Raw genomic sequence first — 16,481 nt, forward strand, 5'->3', positions numbered from 1 at the left:
TCCCACCCACCCACACACACACACACACACACACACACACACACACACACACACACACACAAACCACTGCCGGGAATACTGCCTGCTAAGTTTGATTGTTTGATTACAGTTTGATGTTTACACTGGAATCATGTTGCCCAACTGGGCCAACAATTACGTGTTTGTGTGTGTGTGTGTGTGTGTGTGTGTGTGTGTGTGTGTGTGTATGTGTGTGTGTGTGTGTGTGGGTGTGTGTTTGGGTTGGGGGGGGGGGGTGTGTGTCAATAGAAGCCAAATGGGAGGCGGCAGAAGAGTAATGATTGATTGAGCCAAAGCAAGCAGAGTCTGGGTTAGGGTCTGATGAGAACCTTTGTCATTTTCCTCTGAGTTTGGCTGCAGAAATGGCTGCCCTGCTTCTCCTGTGTGTGGGGGTCCTTAACCTGGGCTGGAGTGTTGTTGCACAGGACAAGATGTGAGTATGGTATAGACTATCCCTCTCTCTCCCTCTCTCTCTGTCTCTCTCTCCAGATTCTGATAAACATGTTGCTCTCGCTCCACTCTCTAATCCAGGGGTGGGCAAACTTTTTGACTCGCGGGCCACAATGGGTTCTAAAATTTGACAGTGGGGCCGGGCCAGGAACAGATGGATGGAGTGTTTGTGTGAACTAATATAAATGACATGTAAAATCATCACATGAAAGGATTTGGACTTAGCAAAGCAGGTAGCAAAGCATTTATTTGCAAGGCAATTAAAAAAATTGCACGAACATGAACAATACAAAAACCTGTCGTAACGTGACTGATCAAACATCATGAAAACATCTGAGGCCTGTGCTCAAAACACTTGAACTTCTTTATTATTTACATTAACAGGTTAGAGAAGCTACCAGTAATTTCCATACGCCGTTGCAATGCACTATAGGAATTGCGAAATATTGCTTCTTTACCTAATAATAATTGACCATCATTGAGACAAATAGAACAGAATCTGCAAATAGCCTAGCTAGCATACGAATCAAACTATTGATAGAGAAGACAAATATAACACCTGCTTTCTATATTTTAATAGCAGTGAAATATAAACGATTAAATATATATATATATTGTTTTACATGTGCACAATTTGAAAATATGCATGACAAAGATCATGCACCATTTTCTTTACCCTCCGTTCTCCTACCTTCATGTGCTGCATATCAGAAATTGCCGACAGAAAAGCGAGTTATCTCCCTCTGGAACGAAATAATGTTTTCTGATTGGCTAATGGGGTGTACATTAAGTTCGTATAACCGGACACCTTGGACGTAGTCCCAGTAGAAACGTTGAATCGCCGTTCCATATCAATGCTCTTGAATGGTTACCATTGACAACCAACGTAACGTTTATTTTTTGACAGCTAGGATAATTTGAACCAAGATGGCGGCGTGTTGGGACAAGTTAGTGGGCAATGTTTTATGTCAATTAAGCTATCTACACAACTTTTTATATGTCTAAATTGACTCGGTTAGTTGTTCATGTTCTACACGAATGTTGCAGAGTATTGTAATTCTTAACTGAAAGTCTCGAATATTATTTGTAGGCGGCTGTTAGCCCTTAGAAAAAAAAACATTGAAACAGATGGTAGCTCACATGGCTAACTAGCCGGCTCGATTGTGAGCCTTCGACCAAAATTACTAAACTTGACCTCCCTGTTGCTCTGTCCAACTTCACCATCAACGGAAACGTGGAGTTCAACTGTAAATAGTAAAACCTTATGAACAATACCTGTGTCCGTGTGTCCGTTTACTTTACAGAGGTGAGCTCATGAGTGTCACTTTGCAGCAACGCCCGGGGAAACTAAAGGTCCAGTTCCACGCACTACTTTCTATAACGGGAGCCCTAGGCTTCAAATCAAGAATTCATCAGGTTATTATGCATATTAAATTTCCTAAAGATAAAGGAAATTCTAAATAATAATAATAATAAAAATAAAAAACGTTTTGGATGTTGTAAACGGGAGATAAGCCGGGATAACGGCCTCCGAGCTGTCCAGTTCTACGAAGTTAATGGACTTCTGCGGAGCAACACCCCTCCGCTCCGCGTCGTGGTGTTCTTTGCCCCGCAGCGTCCATTAACTTCCTAGAACTGGACAGCTCGTCGGCCGTTATCCCTTACATGGCTCATGTTACCATGGAAACAATAAACAAAGCTAGCTTTGGCCCACACATGCATTGCGAGATCATGCGCCATCTAGCGGGGAAATGGGGGCATTACAGGAGAAAGGTAAAATTGAATTTAATAATAATAATATTTGGACAAGTTCGGTGGGCCGGATTAAAAAGCACAAAGGGCCGTATACGGCCTGCGGGCCATAGTTTGCCCATGTCTGCTCTAATCAGATGTGTCTCTCTCTAGATTCGGATCAGACATTCCTCACTCTCTCTCTCTCTCACTCTCCAAGTTCTAATTAAACATATCTCTCTTCCTATCTCTCTCTCTCTGGGTTCTGATAAACATGTTGCTCTCGCTCCACTATCCGATCAGACTTGTCTCTCTCTAGATTCTGATCAGTCTCTCTCTCTCAAGGATCAGAACAGACTTGTCTCTCATGCTCCCAGATCTGATCAGAAACATTCCTCTCTCTAGATTCAGATCAAGCTTGTCTCTCTCTTTTAGGCAGGGGTGTTAAACTCAAATATACAGAGGGTCGAAATAAAAAAAATGGATCAAAGTCGAGGCCCGGACAGTGGGGCAAATGCTCGCGGTATGCTACCAACGCGGGGACAGTGCATTGTGCGACTTGCAGTATTTGTGGTGCGTTCGACATACCAGCGACTGCGGCAGACGAGCTCTAATAGATAGATTAATAGGAGATAGATGGATACTTTATTAACCTTCAGAGAAAATTAGGCGAGCCAATTGAAATTTCACCGTTGCTCATTCAAATCAATGGAACTTTTTGCTACATTCTGAGGAGCTGGCGGGCCAGATTAAATGGCTTGTCGGGCCTGATCAGGCCCGCGGGCCTTGAGTTTGACACTTGTGCTTTAAGGTAACTCCACTGGTCTGTGTCTGCAGGTTTCTGATCACGGGTCCTCGGCTGTTAAGGTTGGATGCGATTGAGACGGTGGTGGTGCAGGTGTTTGATGAGGAGGACACCAGTGTGCAGCTCTACCTGAAGAAGTCTTTGGCTGCAGGGGACACTAAATATGACTCTGAGACTGTCCAGCTCAATGCAGGGAACAGCTACCAGGCAGAAGCCAAGATGCGGGTGAGCAAAATACAACACTTCAAGATCCTTAAGATTTAACAACCATCATTCTGGAACGCAGTCTTCTTAACTTCCTGAAAGTTTTCTTACCTGGGGTTTGTTCTTAGCTAAGAACAGGAATTAAGAACACGGAAAAGCTGTCGTAGATAGGCCAGATTGGAGTGTGCCCATGTTCTTAAGGGCTGAATTTGAGAGAAATTGTTGGTGATTGCGTTCACATCAATTCTACAGACATCCTCGGATTTAAATAATTATAATAATAATAAAAAAAACGAGAATATTTGTATCATTAACAATTACATTTCACATTTATAGTCACTAGTGCAGTGCCCGTGTGAATTATGCATTCTGTAGTGTTAGCAGACGTAGGTGTAGCTGTTGGGTAGTGTAATAGCAAGACATATTTGCACTCCACATAGGTAGGCTACAGGTTACACTGAAGTGTTATTGTGATGCATGTTTCCTTTTCATTAAGAAATGTTTTAATGTTAGCCTTTTTGGAGATATACCAACAAATAAAGTTTGAGATTATGTAGTGGATGCAGTTGAATATAGATGTCAACGTTGCTGTCTAAACTATAAACTAAATGTCATAAAGTGTCATGAAATAGGATCACTTCTTTATTGTAAGGGTAAGTGTAGGGTAAGAATGGTCATGCAGTTGGACTCAAATGTAGGTTAATTGTATTGAATGTATGTAGCCTACTGTACTGTATGACTTCGATGATGCTTGCTTTGACAGCCCACTCTCAGACAGATCGTAAGCTAATAAATGTCCTTACAATGGGAACACAGTTTAAATACTCTGACTGGAGATGGCGTTACTATCCCCCACCCGAATTCAGTGCAGGACTGGGAGGATAACATGACAACGTGGGCCAACATAATTTACAGCGAGATTTGCGCTGACTGGAGATGGCGTTACTATCCCCCACCCGAATTCAGTGCACAGTGCATGTTCGATGCACGTCAATAGGCTAGCTAATTTCACAGCAATTAACGTGAACAGGTTAAATTTACTTACAGATGAGCGGGCCTACTCCAGACGTCGAAGTGTGTCTTCATCGAAGTGTGTGTTCCTCATGAATAGCCTACACACTATAGGACATTTTACGCCAAAATCGCTGGTCTATGTCACAATGTATTGGCTCCCGTTGAAATGCATTGGGTTTAGAAATCGCGTCGCTAAACCCAATGCATTTCAATGCACGGCAAACGGTATACTAATAAACAATATGAATATTTTTGATGGATTACTACTCCTGTATCATATCTGTATCATATCCAACGCTATTCTGAACTTTGAATGAAGGCAGGATAGTTTAATAACGCTACGCGTTTGATTGTGACGTCACTACCCATAGTGCCGACGGGACGGGAGACGATAACCCATTGTTTCCTAGGGGAAACGGTAAAATACAAATATCTCGAAAACTGTAAATTCAAAAATCTTCAAAATCAAGGATGCACAGGTTCATGACATGCGTAAGCTACTTGCGAAATCTCATAACTAACGTATCTGGCGTCAGGCAGATACGCCCTAGACAGACTGACACTGACACACACCCACACACAGAGATTCCTGGATTTATAGATAGATTATTCTACTAGGCATGGTGATATCTAAAATACATCAAAAGCACTTTATTTCGATGGTCCCCTATAGACTACAGATCTACAGATCTACAGAACAAACAAATCTGTTGAAACTCTTTAAACAACAATTTATGGTTAAGGTTCAGGGTTTGGTTTGGTTTGATTACAATGATGTTCAGTGAAAAATCAGAAAGACTGAACTTGAATTTCCACAACCCATCTATATTTTTTTTTATTGTAGGCAGACTATTTGTGAAAGAAATTATTAAATATTATCATGAAGTTTTAGACTAAAAGGGAATTCTTTGAACTGCTATTTTCACAATAGTGTTCTGTTTCTGTGTTCTGGTTTTGTTTGGAGCAGTATTTTTCCAGAGACATAAACTCAGCAAAGATTGTGAAACCTAATTACCTCAACAGAAAGGTCACGACCTGATAAGAAAGGGGGTTGCTTGATGTTACCTGAGACTAGCACTGTCTAGTTAAATATTTGCAGCTGCGACTCCTTCTACTCAAGGCTGAGAAAGCACTGTTGTGAAACCAATGTTAATGATCATGTATTGTGTAACCACTGATTTTTCTAATAAAAGAGCTATGTAGCCAGGGAGAGCTCAGAGGTGATATCGAGTGATAACACTGATTCCTCTCCGCTCGAGGCCGGAGCGTAATAGTTCTGTTATAACTTTACTCTGGTTTGTGGTGTCTTTATTCTAAGTAATTCTAACAAAACTTAGTAAGAGTTTAGGATTTTTCCCTGACACTATTCAAATAAAATGTTGTTCTTTGATGTTTCCCACAGATCTTCTCAAAGGATTTCCCCTCTGATGCGACCCATGTGTATCTACATGCTGTGGCTGGTGGCATTAACCAAGATGAGAGAATTCCTGTCTCCCGCGACAACGGATTCCTCTTCCTCCAGACGGACAAGCCTCTGTATACACCCGAGCAGTCAGGTACTGACTCGACACAGACACTGAGCAACACACCACACGATGTAACCAAACACAGTAACACACTACTATCACCTACCACCAAGCACACCACACATCGTCTCCTAACACATCTACACACCACACACTAAAACCAAACACACCACACATCGTCTCCTAATACAGCAACACACCACACACTATAATAACCAAACACACCACACATCGTCTCCTAACACATCAACACACCACACACTATAATAACCAAACACACCAACACATTACTATCCCCTTACATGCAAACACACCACAAAAAACACCATAATTGCATTCAGAGGAGGAAAAATCAACAGGCTTATAACAGGATTCCAGTGAGAATAGTGGCAGGCAGACAGAGAAAAGTATTTCACACACACACTAGGACATGTTCCATCAATTAACAGAAATGATAATTTCATTGAGCAAGGTGATATCCATCCCATTGTGAGCTGTAAATATTATTGATTGATTATTATTAATAATTGTTCATTATATGGTGTTAACTGTCCTTCTGTTTTAATTGTGTGGATGTGTATGTGTGTGTGTGTGTGTGTGTGTGTGTGTGTGTGTGTGTGTGTGTGTGTGTGTTTGGGTGCATGTGTGTGTATGTGGCCAGTGAAAGTGAGGGTCTTCTCTCTGAATGAGGAGTTGAAACCAGCGAGGAGAAAAGTCACTCTCACATTTCGGGCAAGTAAAAAAATCAATAGGGAAGCTGTTGCACTAGTGACAGTTTTTAAGACATTAAAGAGAAGCTGTTGCACTAGTGACTGTTTTTAGTACATTAAAGAGAAGCTGTTGCACTAGTGACTGTCTTTAGGACATTATGGACATTAAAGTCTTTCTGAATATTTTCATTATTATATTGAACTCTATTGAACTCTGATGAACTCTATTATTATATCTTCACAGTGTCATGACCTGTGTGTGAAGGCTTTTTATTTGGTTTATTTTGTTACCTCAGGACCCTGAAGATGTGAAGGTAGACATTGTGGACCTGGAGGATGTCAGTGGGATCATATCGATGCAGCAGCCCTTCAAAATACCCCTCAAACCAAAGTAAGGAACCACACACACACACAGTCTCACATTTCTCCAGGCAGGGAACATTACCTTACACTGAAGTCTCTAATTAAGGCGGTGTTTTCAAAACTACATAGTCCTCTTTTATGGTTCGAGTGTTCTTACAAAACATTTAAAAAGTACTAGCTACAGTCAGCAACATTTATGGCTAAAGTCTAAAGACATCATGTAGTCACATGTAGTATTACAGTAGTGGATTGGGCCAAAATATACTAAACAAGTAAATGGCTGTGCTGGAAGAACACACTGTCCCATATCCTCTTGAGTAATTGTACCATGTATTTTAAAGGTTAGGAATATGGAACATTGAGGCGTCCTTCACTGATGACTTCAGCACAAGCACCCGCACCCAGTTTGAAGTCAAGAAGTATGGTAAGGACTTTAGGACTAAGGACACTACTCTCAGTTCAATTATTCAGCACACACACACTCACATGCAAACACACACAGCATACACATACAAATACACACACACACACACACACACACACACACATGCAAAAACACAAACACGCATGCACATGCACACACACACAACATACACATGCACACACACACACACACACACACACACACACACACATTTACATGCAAACACACAAAATACTCACATGCAAACACACACACACAAACAAACACAACATACACATGCAAACACACACACACTCACACATTAACAAATACATACACACCAACACAGACAGACAAACACAGACACTCACAGAGAGAGAGAGAGAGAGAAGAGTGAAAGAGAGAGAGAGAGAGAAAAGAGTGAAAGAGAGAGAAAAGAGAGAGAAAGTGATAGATGCGCTCTTTCTGTCTCTCAGTTTTACCCAGCATCATAGTGACCATGCACCCAGAGCTGACCTACATCAGCGAAGCCAATATGGACTCGTTCAAGCTGAAAGTCACAGCAAGGTGAGGCCTTCTTCAAAATGGGATTATATCACACAGTAAAATATAGCCCTGTTGTGTGAGGGAGTGTGTATGGGTGTGGCCTGCGTGTGTAAGGAAGTGAGTATGGGTGTGTACTGTGTGTGTGAGGGAGTGTGTATAGGAGTGTGTGTGTGCATGGGTTTGGACTGTGTGTGAAGTAGTGTGTGTAAGAGTGTGTGTGTGTGTATGGGTGTGTGGACTGTGTGTGTGAGGAAGTGTGTATGGGTATGGAGTGTGTGTTAGGCAGTGTGTATAGGAGTGTGTATGCGTGTGGACCAGGGACGTGCACAATCGTTTTGAAGGGCAGTTGCTCTGCCCTTGAAAAAAGGGGCAACACATACATTTGTGTTTGCTGCCACGCCCCCGTCATCTGATCGCAAATTTTGCCAATATCATTTAAACTCTCACTAACCGTTGCTGCTACACCCCCGTCCCCTGATCGCAAATATATATATTTCCTTCGGAGGGGCAACTCCAGTCGAGGAGGGCAAACGAGCAGTTGCCCGAGCAACCTTAGCCCACTCCTGTGCACGTCCCTGGTGTGGACTGTGTGTGTGAGGGAGTGAGTATAGGTGAGTGTACAGATGTGGACTGTGTGTGTGAGGGAGTGTGTATAGGAGTGTTTGTGTGTGTGTATAGGTGTGGACTGTGTGTGTGAGGGAGTGTGTATAGGAGTGGACTGTGTGTGTGAGGGAGTGTGTATGGGTGTGGACTGTGTGTGTATAGGAGTGTGCATGGTGTGTAGTGTGTGTGTGAGGGAGTGTGTATGGGTGTGGACTGTGTGTGTGAGGGAGTGTGTATGGGATGGACTGTGTGTAAGGGAGGTAGTAAGAGAGTGAGTATGGTGTGTAGTGTATGTGTGTATGAGTTACGGTTAAGTGTCTAAGAGCATGTGTGACCTCCCTCAGGTATGCTAATGGAGCTCCTGTTCTGGAAGCTGACGTGGTGAGGAGATTTGGCTACATGTTAGATCAAGAGATCGTCATCCTGCCCAATACCTTCAGCACAGTCCAGGTTTGACAAACCCCAAACCCAGTTTCCCTCACCAATGGCTTCCCCCTCTCAGCTAAGGTTCTGCCCAAGATTTTTCCCTGTTAAAAGGGGGTTTTCCTTTGCCCGTGTCTCCGCAAGGTGGGGTTCAGACCCTCGGCTCTGTAAAGCCGCTAGAGACTATTTCAATTGTTATTGGCGCTTTATAAATAAAATTGAACTGAATTTGATTGATCCCTAAACCTCTGATGAAGGCGGTCGCTCCCTGTTTTTTATTTATATAGCACCAAAACAATACAACTGTCTCAAGGCTCTCTACAGAGCCCAGTACTTGCTGTTGATGTGTCTGGATTGTTCTGAATTAAATGTGAACTGAACTGAATTGTCTTGAACTGAACTGAATTCATTGTAAGTTGAACTGAATTGTGTTGAACTGAACTGAATTAAATGTGAACTGAACTGAATTGTGACGAACTGAACTGAATTCTGTTGAACTGAACTGAATTGTGTTGAACTGAATTGTCCCCCTAAACCTCTGATGAAATCAATCCCTCCCTGTTGCTCATGTTTGTCTCTCAGTTGACTGACGGCCAGGCAGAGCTTGTTCTGAACATCAGGCAGGCCCTTGCTGCAGCCAAGGACGGACCCGAAGACCTACAGCAGATGGATGGCAAACACCTGTATGTGGTTATCACAGTGGAGGAGAGTACAGGTGAGATATACCTCTATGGAGGAGAGTACAGGTGAGAAACACCTCTATGTGGTCATGACTGGAGTACAGTACAGATGAGAAGTAAAAGGAGAGATTAGCTGAGTGGCTGTGTATAATACAGGTGTGTAAGACAGATGTGTTCCTCCTTGCCTGAAGGTGGCTTGACTCAGCAGGCTGAGTTGGTGACGGTGAAGTTTGCAGTGTCTCCCTTCAGCCTGAGCTTGATTGCAACTCCTCTCTTCATCAAACCAGCACTGCCATACACCATCAGGGTAAGTGTGTAATAGTCAAACTGTGTGTATGTGTGTAAGTATGTGTGAAGAAGAAAGAGTACATCAGTGTAGGAATGTGTGTGTGCATTATCCATATATCATTACCACATTTATATTTAAGTGTGTGTGTGTGTGGGAGACACCACAGGAAGTCTTTGCAAAGCACCACAACTGTCAAAACTGTATACATTCAGACGGATGTATTAGCAAAGTTACACTCCCTCCCTCCTCCCCCCCCCATCCCCTCCCCAGGCGGTTGTGAGAGGCCCCACAGGGGAGGTGGTGAGTGGTGTGCCGGTGAAGGTCCGGGGATCCGTCATGGACGCCAGCGGGCAGCAGGATGTGCTGCTCTACGTGGATGAGAAGGAAACCACCCAGGCAACGCAACGCGACGGCGTGGCCTACTTCACCTACAATATCCCCAGCTCCTCTGTCAGCGCAGAGTTCTCTGTGAGTACACACGTGACTAAACAAACCATATACACAATGCTCAGTGCACATGCTCAGTGCTTCAGTGCTTCATTATGCGATGGTGAAAACAGAAGGGTTCAAACACAGAGTTCTTCATGAGCACTCAATGCTTCAGGCTGTGATGGTGAAAACAGATCGGTTCAAATGCAGAGTTCTTCGCGAGCGCTCAATGCTTCAGTCTGTGCTGGTGAAAACAGAGCTGTTCATACGTATGAAAGGCATGAGGCCCTGGGAAAAAAGTAATGTGATCTAAGAAATGTGTGCTAATATCCTGAATTTCCTTTGATCAATAAAGAAGTAAGAAGGAAAGAAGTATGTATCTATCCATATAATTCTCTCTGTTCAACCGTTTGATATTAATTCGTTTTTTTCTTCACATACTCTTCACATTTCTTCACGTTTATGTCTGTGTAAGTCTTTTCCTGTGTTATTTTCCATTCCGGCCCATGATGGTCATTCCTGAGTTTGTATTGTGTGGTTTTGTCTTTCTGTGTGTTTGTTGCAGATGGAGACAGTCGATAAGAAGCTGTCCTCGCAGAGCCAGGCCAAGTTCAACTTTAAGGCCGAGACTTACGTCTCCACCAAAGGCCGCTACCTGTACATCAACTTACCCAGCTACCAGTCTACTCTGCAAGTCAATAGCTATGTCAGCATTCAAGTCTACTTCCACTACCACGATTACCTTTCCCTCAAGTCTTTCAGCTACCAGGTAAATATCTTGAGGCAATGTAGTCGTCATACACACCAGTCTTCCGATGCTGACTACCCCTTTCCGTGTCTGTATCCTTTTCCAATGCTAATTAGTCCCTTCTGTGTCTGTGTCCTCTTCCGATGCTGACAAGTCCCTTCTGTGTCTGTGTCCTATTCCGATGCTGACAAGTCCCCCCCGTGTCTGTGTCCTATTCCGATGCTGACTAGCCCCTTCCGTGTTGCTGGTAGGTGCTGTCGAAGGGCAGGGTGTTGCAACACGTCACTCAGCCCCGCACTGGGAACTCGATTGAGATTATCAACTTGCATGTGACCCCGGATATGGTGCCGTCCGTCCGGCTGATCGTCTACTACGTCCAATCTGGAGAGGGTGCCGCTGAGCTGGTGGCCGACTCTGTGTGGTTTGACGTCCAGGACAAGTGTGTGAATGGACTCAAAGTGAGTCTTAAGCATTGCACACACACATTCGCTGTTACCACGATGATTTGGCAATGCAAAATTCGATCAAATCTAATTGTGTGTGAGGGGCAGCATGGAATATTTTTTTTTTTCATCCACACACACAGGAAATCTAGAAAACAACACAAAGATCAACACAACCACAGCTACATCCACTGAGCTCGCTGGCCAGTTAAGGGGAACCAAACTACCTGGGGCACACAGTGATGTAGCTAATATTACTGAAGGAGAATGACAGACTTTGGACATTGAGAGATTTCCTTCATGCACACACACAATTTCTTTTCAAGGAGCCAATTAACCAATTTACCGTTCTGTGGTACCGGGCACTGTTGGTCCTGTTGACAGTTGCTATTTTTAGTATAACTAATACATTCTGTATTGTGTAACAGTTCAGATTGTTGTGGTAACAAAAGGGTTTTCACCTAATTACTCTGCACTTACTTACGAATCACTGCTTCATCATAACTTTGGCCATTGACTAGGCGAGCAGAACCTGTACCGTTAGTCACTGTTCTCTTTTCTCCTGTGCTCTAGGTGGCGCTATCTGCCCCTGACTCTCAGTACAAGCCCAAAGATGAACTGGTTCTGCAGCTGCAGGCCAGCCAAAACTCTGTGGTGGCCCTGGCATCTGTGGACACGGCACTGTACTCACTTAGACTCAAGCACCAAGACCCTCTTAGCACTGTAAGACAGTACAGTGTGTGTGTGTGTGTGTGTGTGTATACGTCTAGATTTGAGTAGACTGATTTGATGTGTATGTGTGTGTATTTGTGTGTTGCAGGTGTTGCAGCATGTTGAACAGAAAGATATGGGTTGTGGAAGAGGGGGAGGGAAGAATGTTGCTGATGTGTTCCGCAGGGCTGGCCTCATGTTCATGACTAACGCTAATGCCAAGGCAATCATTGAAGGTACATGCTCACACAGACATACACACACACTATGTGCACGCACACACACACACACACACACACACATACACTATGTGCACACACACACAGACACACATACACTATGTGTGCACACACACACACACACACACACACACACACACACACACACACGCCCAACCCCCTCACAGTCCTCTAGCTGTCCGTTCAGTGTTTGCACTAAAAAAATCTCTGGTGTTCGTAAACAGCTCTGTAAATGGGAACCAAGCCTAGTGGCTCAGGCCGAGCCATAAACAATCCCCACCAATCAACATGCTGCCTCAGCAGCATGGAGGGGAGGGGAGTCATTTGATTGGCTGTTGAGCTCAAATATCTACAACCTTTCGCGAAACTGAAATCGAATCACGGACTGCATCTTTAATACGGCATCATGGCATTAGTAAGATCAAGAACTAGATTGGAACAAAAATTGTCTTAACTGTGTGTGTATGTGTGTGTGTGTGTGTGTGTGTGTGTTGCTTTTAGGTGACACGTGCTCCGACGTTGTGAGAACTAAGAGGTCAATCACAGAGGACTATAATAAAATAAGCAAGTGTCATCTTCTTATTACCATTATTGATGATGTTGTTGTTTTTTTGTTGAAAATGATAATGATGTTGGTGTTGATGTCATTGTTTGTCGTTGAGGATGTTGTTAATGTTGTTAATGTTGTTGAAAATGATGATGTTATTATTCTGTTCCGTCTCTGGACAGTAAATAAATTCCATCCAAAACTGAGGCCCATGTGTAAGGGGGGCCTTGAAAACTATCCAACACTAGAATCGTGTGATGACAGGGCCAATCGCTTGGATAAAAGACTAAACAAGTTCCAGGTCGAGGTCTTCAAGCAATGCTGCTTACAGGGCAAAAAACTGCGTGTGCGTTTTTTGGGCTACACTCTCAGCCGTTCAGGTCAGCAAACGAATGGAAGATACACAATAATAATAATAATAATATGAAAATATTGTTATGGCATGCGTGTAAAATCGGAGTGTGTTTTTGTGTTTGTCTGTCGGTGTGTTTGTGTGTGTGTGTGTGTGTGTGTTTTACAGCGGTGGATGCCCTTTTTGAGAGTGCGCCAATGCTGATTCGGAGCTACTTCCCTGAGAGCTGGCTTTGGGAGGAGCTCTCCATACATGACAGGTAGAACCATCTCTAAAAATTGGGTTCAACTTTGCCATGCGTGCCCATTACAAGAATCAATTATAATGTCAATAGTGTTTGGCAGCATTTTATTTTGCACCATTAAGTGCAGTGTAACACATCACTATGTGCAATACAATTAGGCTGTGTAGCCTACTCTCATTGCAGGCATTCTGAGCCTTTAGATTTGTGTTTTTCTTTCATCCATTGCTTACCATAAACCTCAGGTTGCTCACCAGGGAATCGGCATTGAAGCACCTCACACGTCAAATGTGCCGCGAACCAGGCAGCTGCATATTGTTTAGGGAACATAACAGCCCCATTAGATCTAGGTGTTTATTGCAAAAAAGTAAAACTGCCTACCTGGAGACCCTAACCTGGTGCACAAAAAACAAACGTGACGGTAAGCGTGTTCATGGCTGGTAGTGGGATGAAAGATCAGAAGGGACACTAGCTTACCTCCCAGAACTCGACCAAACCACGTGCGATGGCCGAGCAGTCTTAAGCAACAGCATTTCGGCTCAGAAGGGGGAGGCCAGGTGACGGCGGCTAGCAGTCCCCGACGTAGAAAACTGTGTGAGGTAAACTCCTGGCACGATTCCCACAAAAGGTGGTTAGCACTCACCTAGCCATGGGCTCCAAGAGAGGGCCGGCAGACATTCTCCCGCCATTGCCAGCTGAACTGTTAAAATGCTCAATAAGTCAATAAACAGCCAGTAAGCAAGCCAATGCCCCCTCTAGTGGATGGGATGGGGATATGGGATTGTGGTGTCTAATCTAAAGTACACCTAGTTTACCTGTCCTAACTAAATATTCTCATGAAAACAGCACAGATGGCCTAAACAAACACCTGCAACGTTAAGACGATCTCTGTAATGAATATAACGACTGTGAAATGGTCGTGCTATAAGGTTGTGAAACAGTTGTAGGATGACTCTGATACAGTTAAGCTGTTCTACTTATGTGGCTGTTAACTGCGGAGATATGGTTATAATGTTGTTGTAATATAGCTATGATATAGTTGTGACGTGGTTGTGATATAGTTATCAGGTTGTTATGATAAAGGTGTGGTGTTGTGATGTAGTTATGACATTGTTGTGATATACTTATGATGTGGTTATGATATGGTTTTTGTGTTTTTGTGATATATTTAATATGTTATTGTGATCTGGTTATGATGCTGTTGTGATACAGTCTTGACATGGTTGTGATATAGTTATGATGGTGTTGTGATGTAAGTATGATATTGTAACGATCACGGTTCCATGAACGAAACATAAAGGGGGAGGCCTCGCAGCATTTATAATAATAATATAATATAAGTTATTTATAAAGGGTTACAAGTATATATTTATGTATTAATTATAGGCAAACGTGTGGTGAATGTCAGGGTTGTGAAGAGACACAAAAGATGTTGTGTAAAGTCAGTTAAATGGTAGAACAAAACAAACAACGAGCATAATCCAAAACCAACGACACTCCAAAACCAACGAAAATCCCAAATCCAATCACTATCCAAATCCAACGATAACCAAAATCCAACGACCCATCCACAGCTCCAATCCAACGCTCTCCCGTCTTCAGTCTGATCAGGGCTTTTGTAGCCCAGCCAATCAACCATACACCTGGTTCCAATCACCTGCTACACCTTGTAGCAACCGATAACGTAATAACGGCCAATAACGTAATAATTTAAATGTAATAAAACCAATAATGTAATAAACTGCCAATAATGTAATAAAGTTGCTGAGCCAATAACGTAATAACTTTTGGCCAATAACGTAATAAGTTATTACGTTATTGGCTGGTTATTACGTTATTGGCCTTGCATTAAAAAAAAACTTTGAAAATCTAATAACTGAGCCAATAATGTAATAACTGAGGTATCACTTCATTTTATCTTCAATATTTGGACAGAAAGTGTCCCACTTAGCCTTAATATTGCATCTTGCAACAGATGCTTAAATATCCGACCTTACAGATACCCCTCCACCCTCAACCCCCCCTCAACAGGAGGCCTTACAGGAGTAATTAAGAGTCATTTTGGATTAATATGTCACTCTTAGGGTTCTGTTATAGTACTCTGTGTATCCAACTCTGTGACCATGCAGGCGCTTTGATGGAGTCTTTCTAAGTTCTGCGTTGCAGTTTTCAGTATGATATTGCAATTCACTGGCGGAACCTCAGGGGTTGCGGGAATTATCTGACTGTCTCCATTGGTCGCCTCGACTGGTACATTTTTTTGGAGGGCCAGTCTGATCTACAAAGCGCCAGTGGACGTGGAGCTCGTAATACACCCCACTGGCATATATAACTGAGAATTTTTAATGAATTGCTACACACAGTTAATATTCTATTGCAAAAAATGCTGAATAACTCTGAGGTTAGTACATATTATTCTCTAAGCAGTTATGTTGTCATTAAGTTTAATTTTCATATCAGGCTTAGCTATCACAATTTATTTATTTAATCTACACTGCCATCTAGTGGATAAAATATACAACAGCTGAAGTAGGACTGAAATAAAACTAGCCTACTTGGGTATAAACCTCACAGCTGTCTTATTACCACAGATATTTCTGCGCAGCGATACAGAACAAATTATATTTATACCAAACAATATCTAGAGCATTATGTGCAACAGCAACAATATCTACTGAGATACAGTATGCTAGCAATTTTACAGTTTTACAGTTAGACTAGCTATTTGTTTGTTAACTTTAACTATGCTCTCTCAATGTATATATCTTCCCCTTATTATATAGGAATATACATAGGCAAATGAGAACAGGGAATCATTTACCTTCCAACATGTTAGAAGTATGGGCATTTGCAGAACTTCTTCCGTCATATAGCTTAGCCACTTGACATGACTTTACTATTCCATTTCCATCTACTGGTCAAATATAGGTGCTGCTGTAAAAGAAGCGTTTCTTCGAGAAAATGTAAGGATTTTACGAGTTTAGGTACACGTGCTGTTAAATTATT

General features: G+C 42.6%; 1 protein-coding gene across 1 annotated transcript in view; it reads left to right on the plus strand.

The window, feature by feature from the left end:
* Positions 1–380: 380 nt before the first annotated feature.
* Positions 381–16,481, plus strand: part of c5 (complement component 5) — a gene marked incomplete at both ends in the record, with an annotated part of 51,155 nt that continues 35,054 nt past the window's right edge. The window contains 18 exons of the mRNA XM_080852831.1: positions 381–451; positions 3,037–3,229; positions 5,625–5,778; positions 6,410–6,480; positions 6,755–6,849; positions 7,163–7,245; positions 7,701–7,791; positions 8,718–8,823; positions 9,379–9,511; positions 9,668–9,783; positions 10,036–10,233; positions 10,760–10,963; positions 11,194–11,400; positions 11,959–12,108; positions 12,206–12,332; positions 12,837–12,905; positions 13,065–13,262; positions 13,403–13,493. Of these exons, the coding sequence (XP_080708957.1) occupies positions 381–451; positions 3,037–3,229; positions 5,625–5,778; positions 6,410–6,480; positions 6,755–6,849; positions 7,163–7,245; positions 7,701–7,791; positions 8,718–8,823; positions 9,379–9,511; positions 9,668–9,783; positions 10,036–10,233; positions 10,760–10,963; positions 11,194–11,400; positions 11,959–12,108; positions 12,206–12,332; positions 12,837–12,905; positions 13,065–13,262; positions 13,403–13,493 (2,357 nt within the window). The remainder of the gene's footprint in view (positions 452–3,036; positions 3,230–5,624; positions 5,779–6,409; positions 6,481–6,754; positions 6,850–7,162; positions 7,246–7,700; positions 7,792–8,717; positions 8,824–9,378; positions 9,512–9,667; positions 9,784–10,035; positions 10,234–10,759; positions 10,964–11,193; positions 11,401–11,958; positions 12,109–12,205; positions 12,333–12,836; positions 12,906–13,064; positions 13,263–13,402; positions 13,494–16,481) is intronic.

The sequence above is a fragment of the Sprattus sprattus genome (assembly GCF_963457725.1).
Source record: "Sprattus sprattus genome assembly, chromosome: 15".
NCBI lineage: Eukaryota > Metazoa > Chordata > Actinopteri > Clupeiformes > Clupeidae > Sprattus > Sprattus sprattus.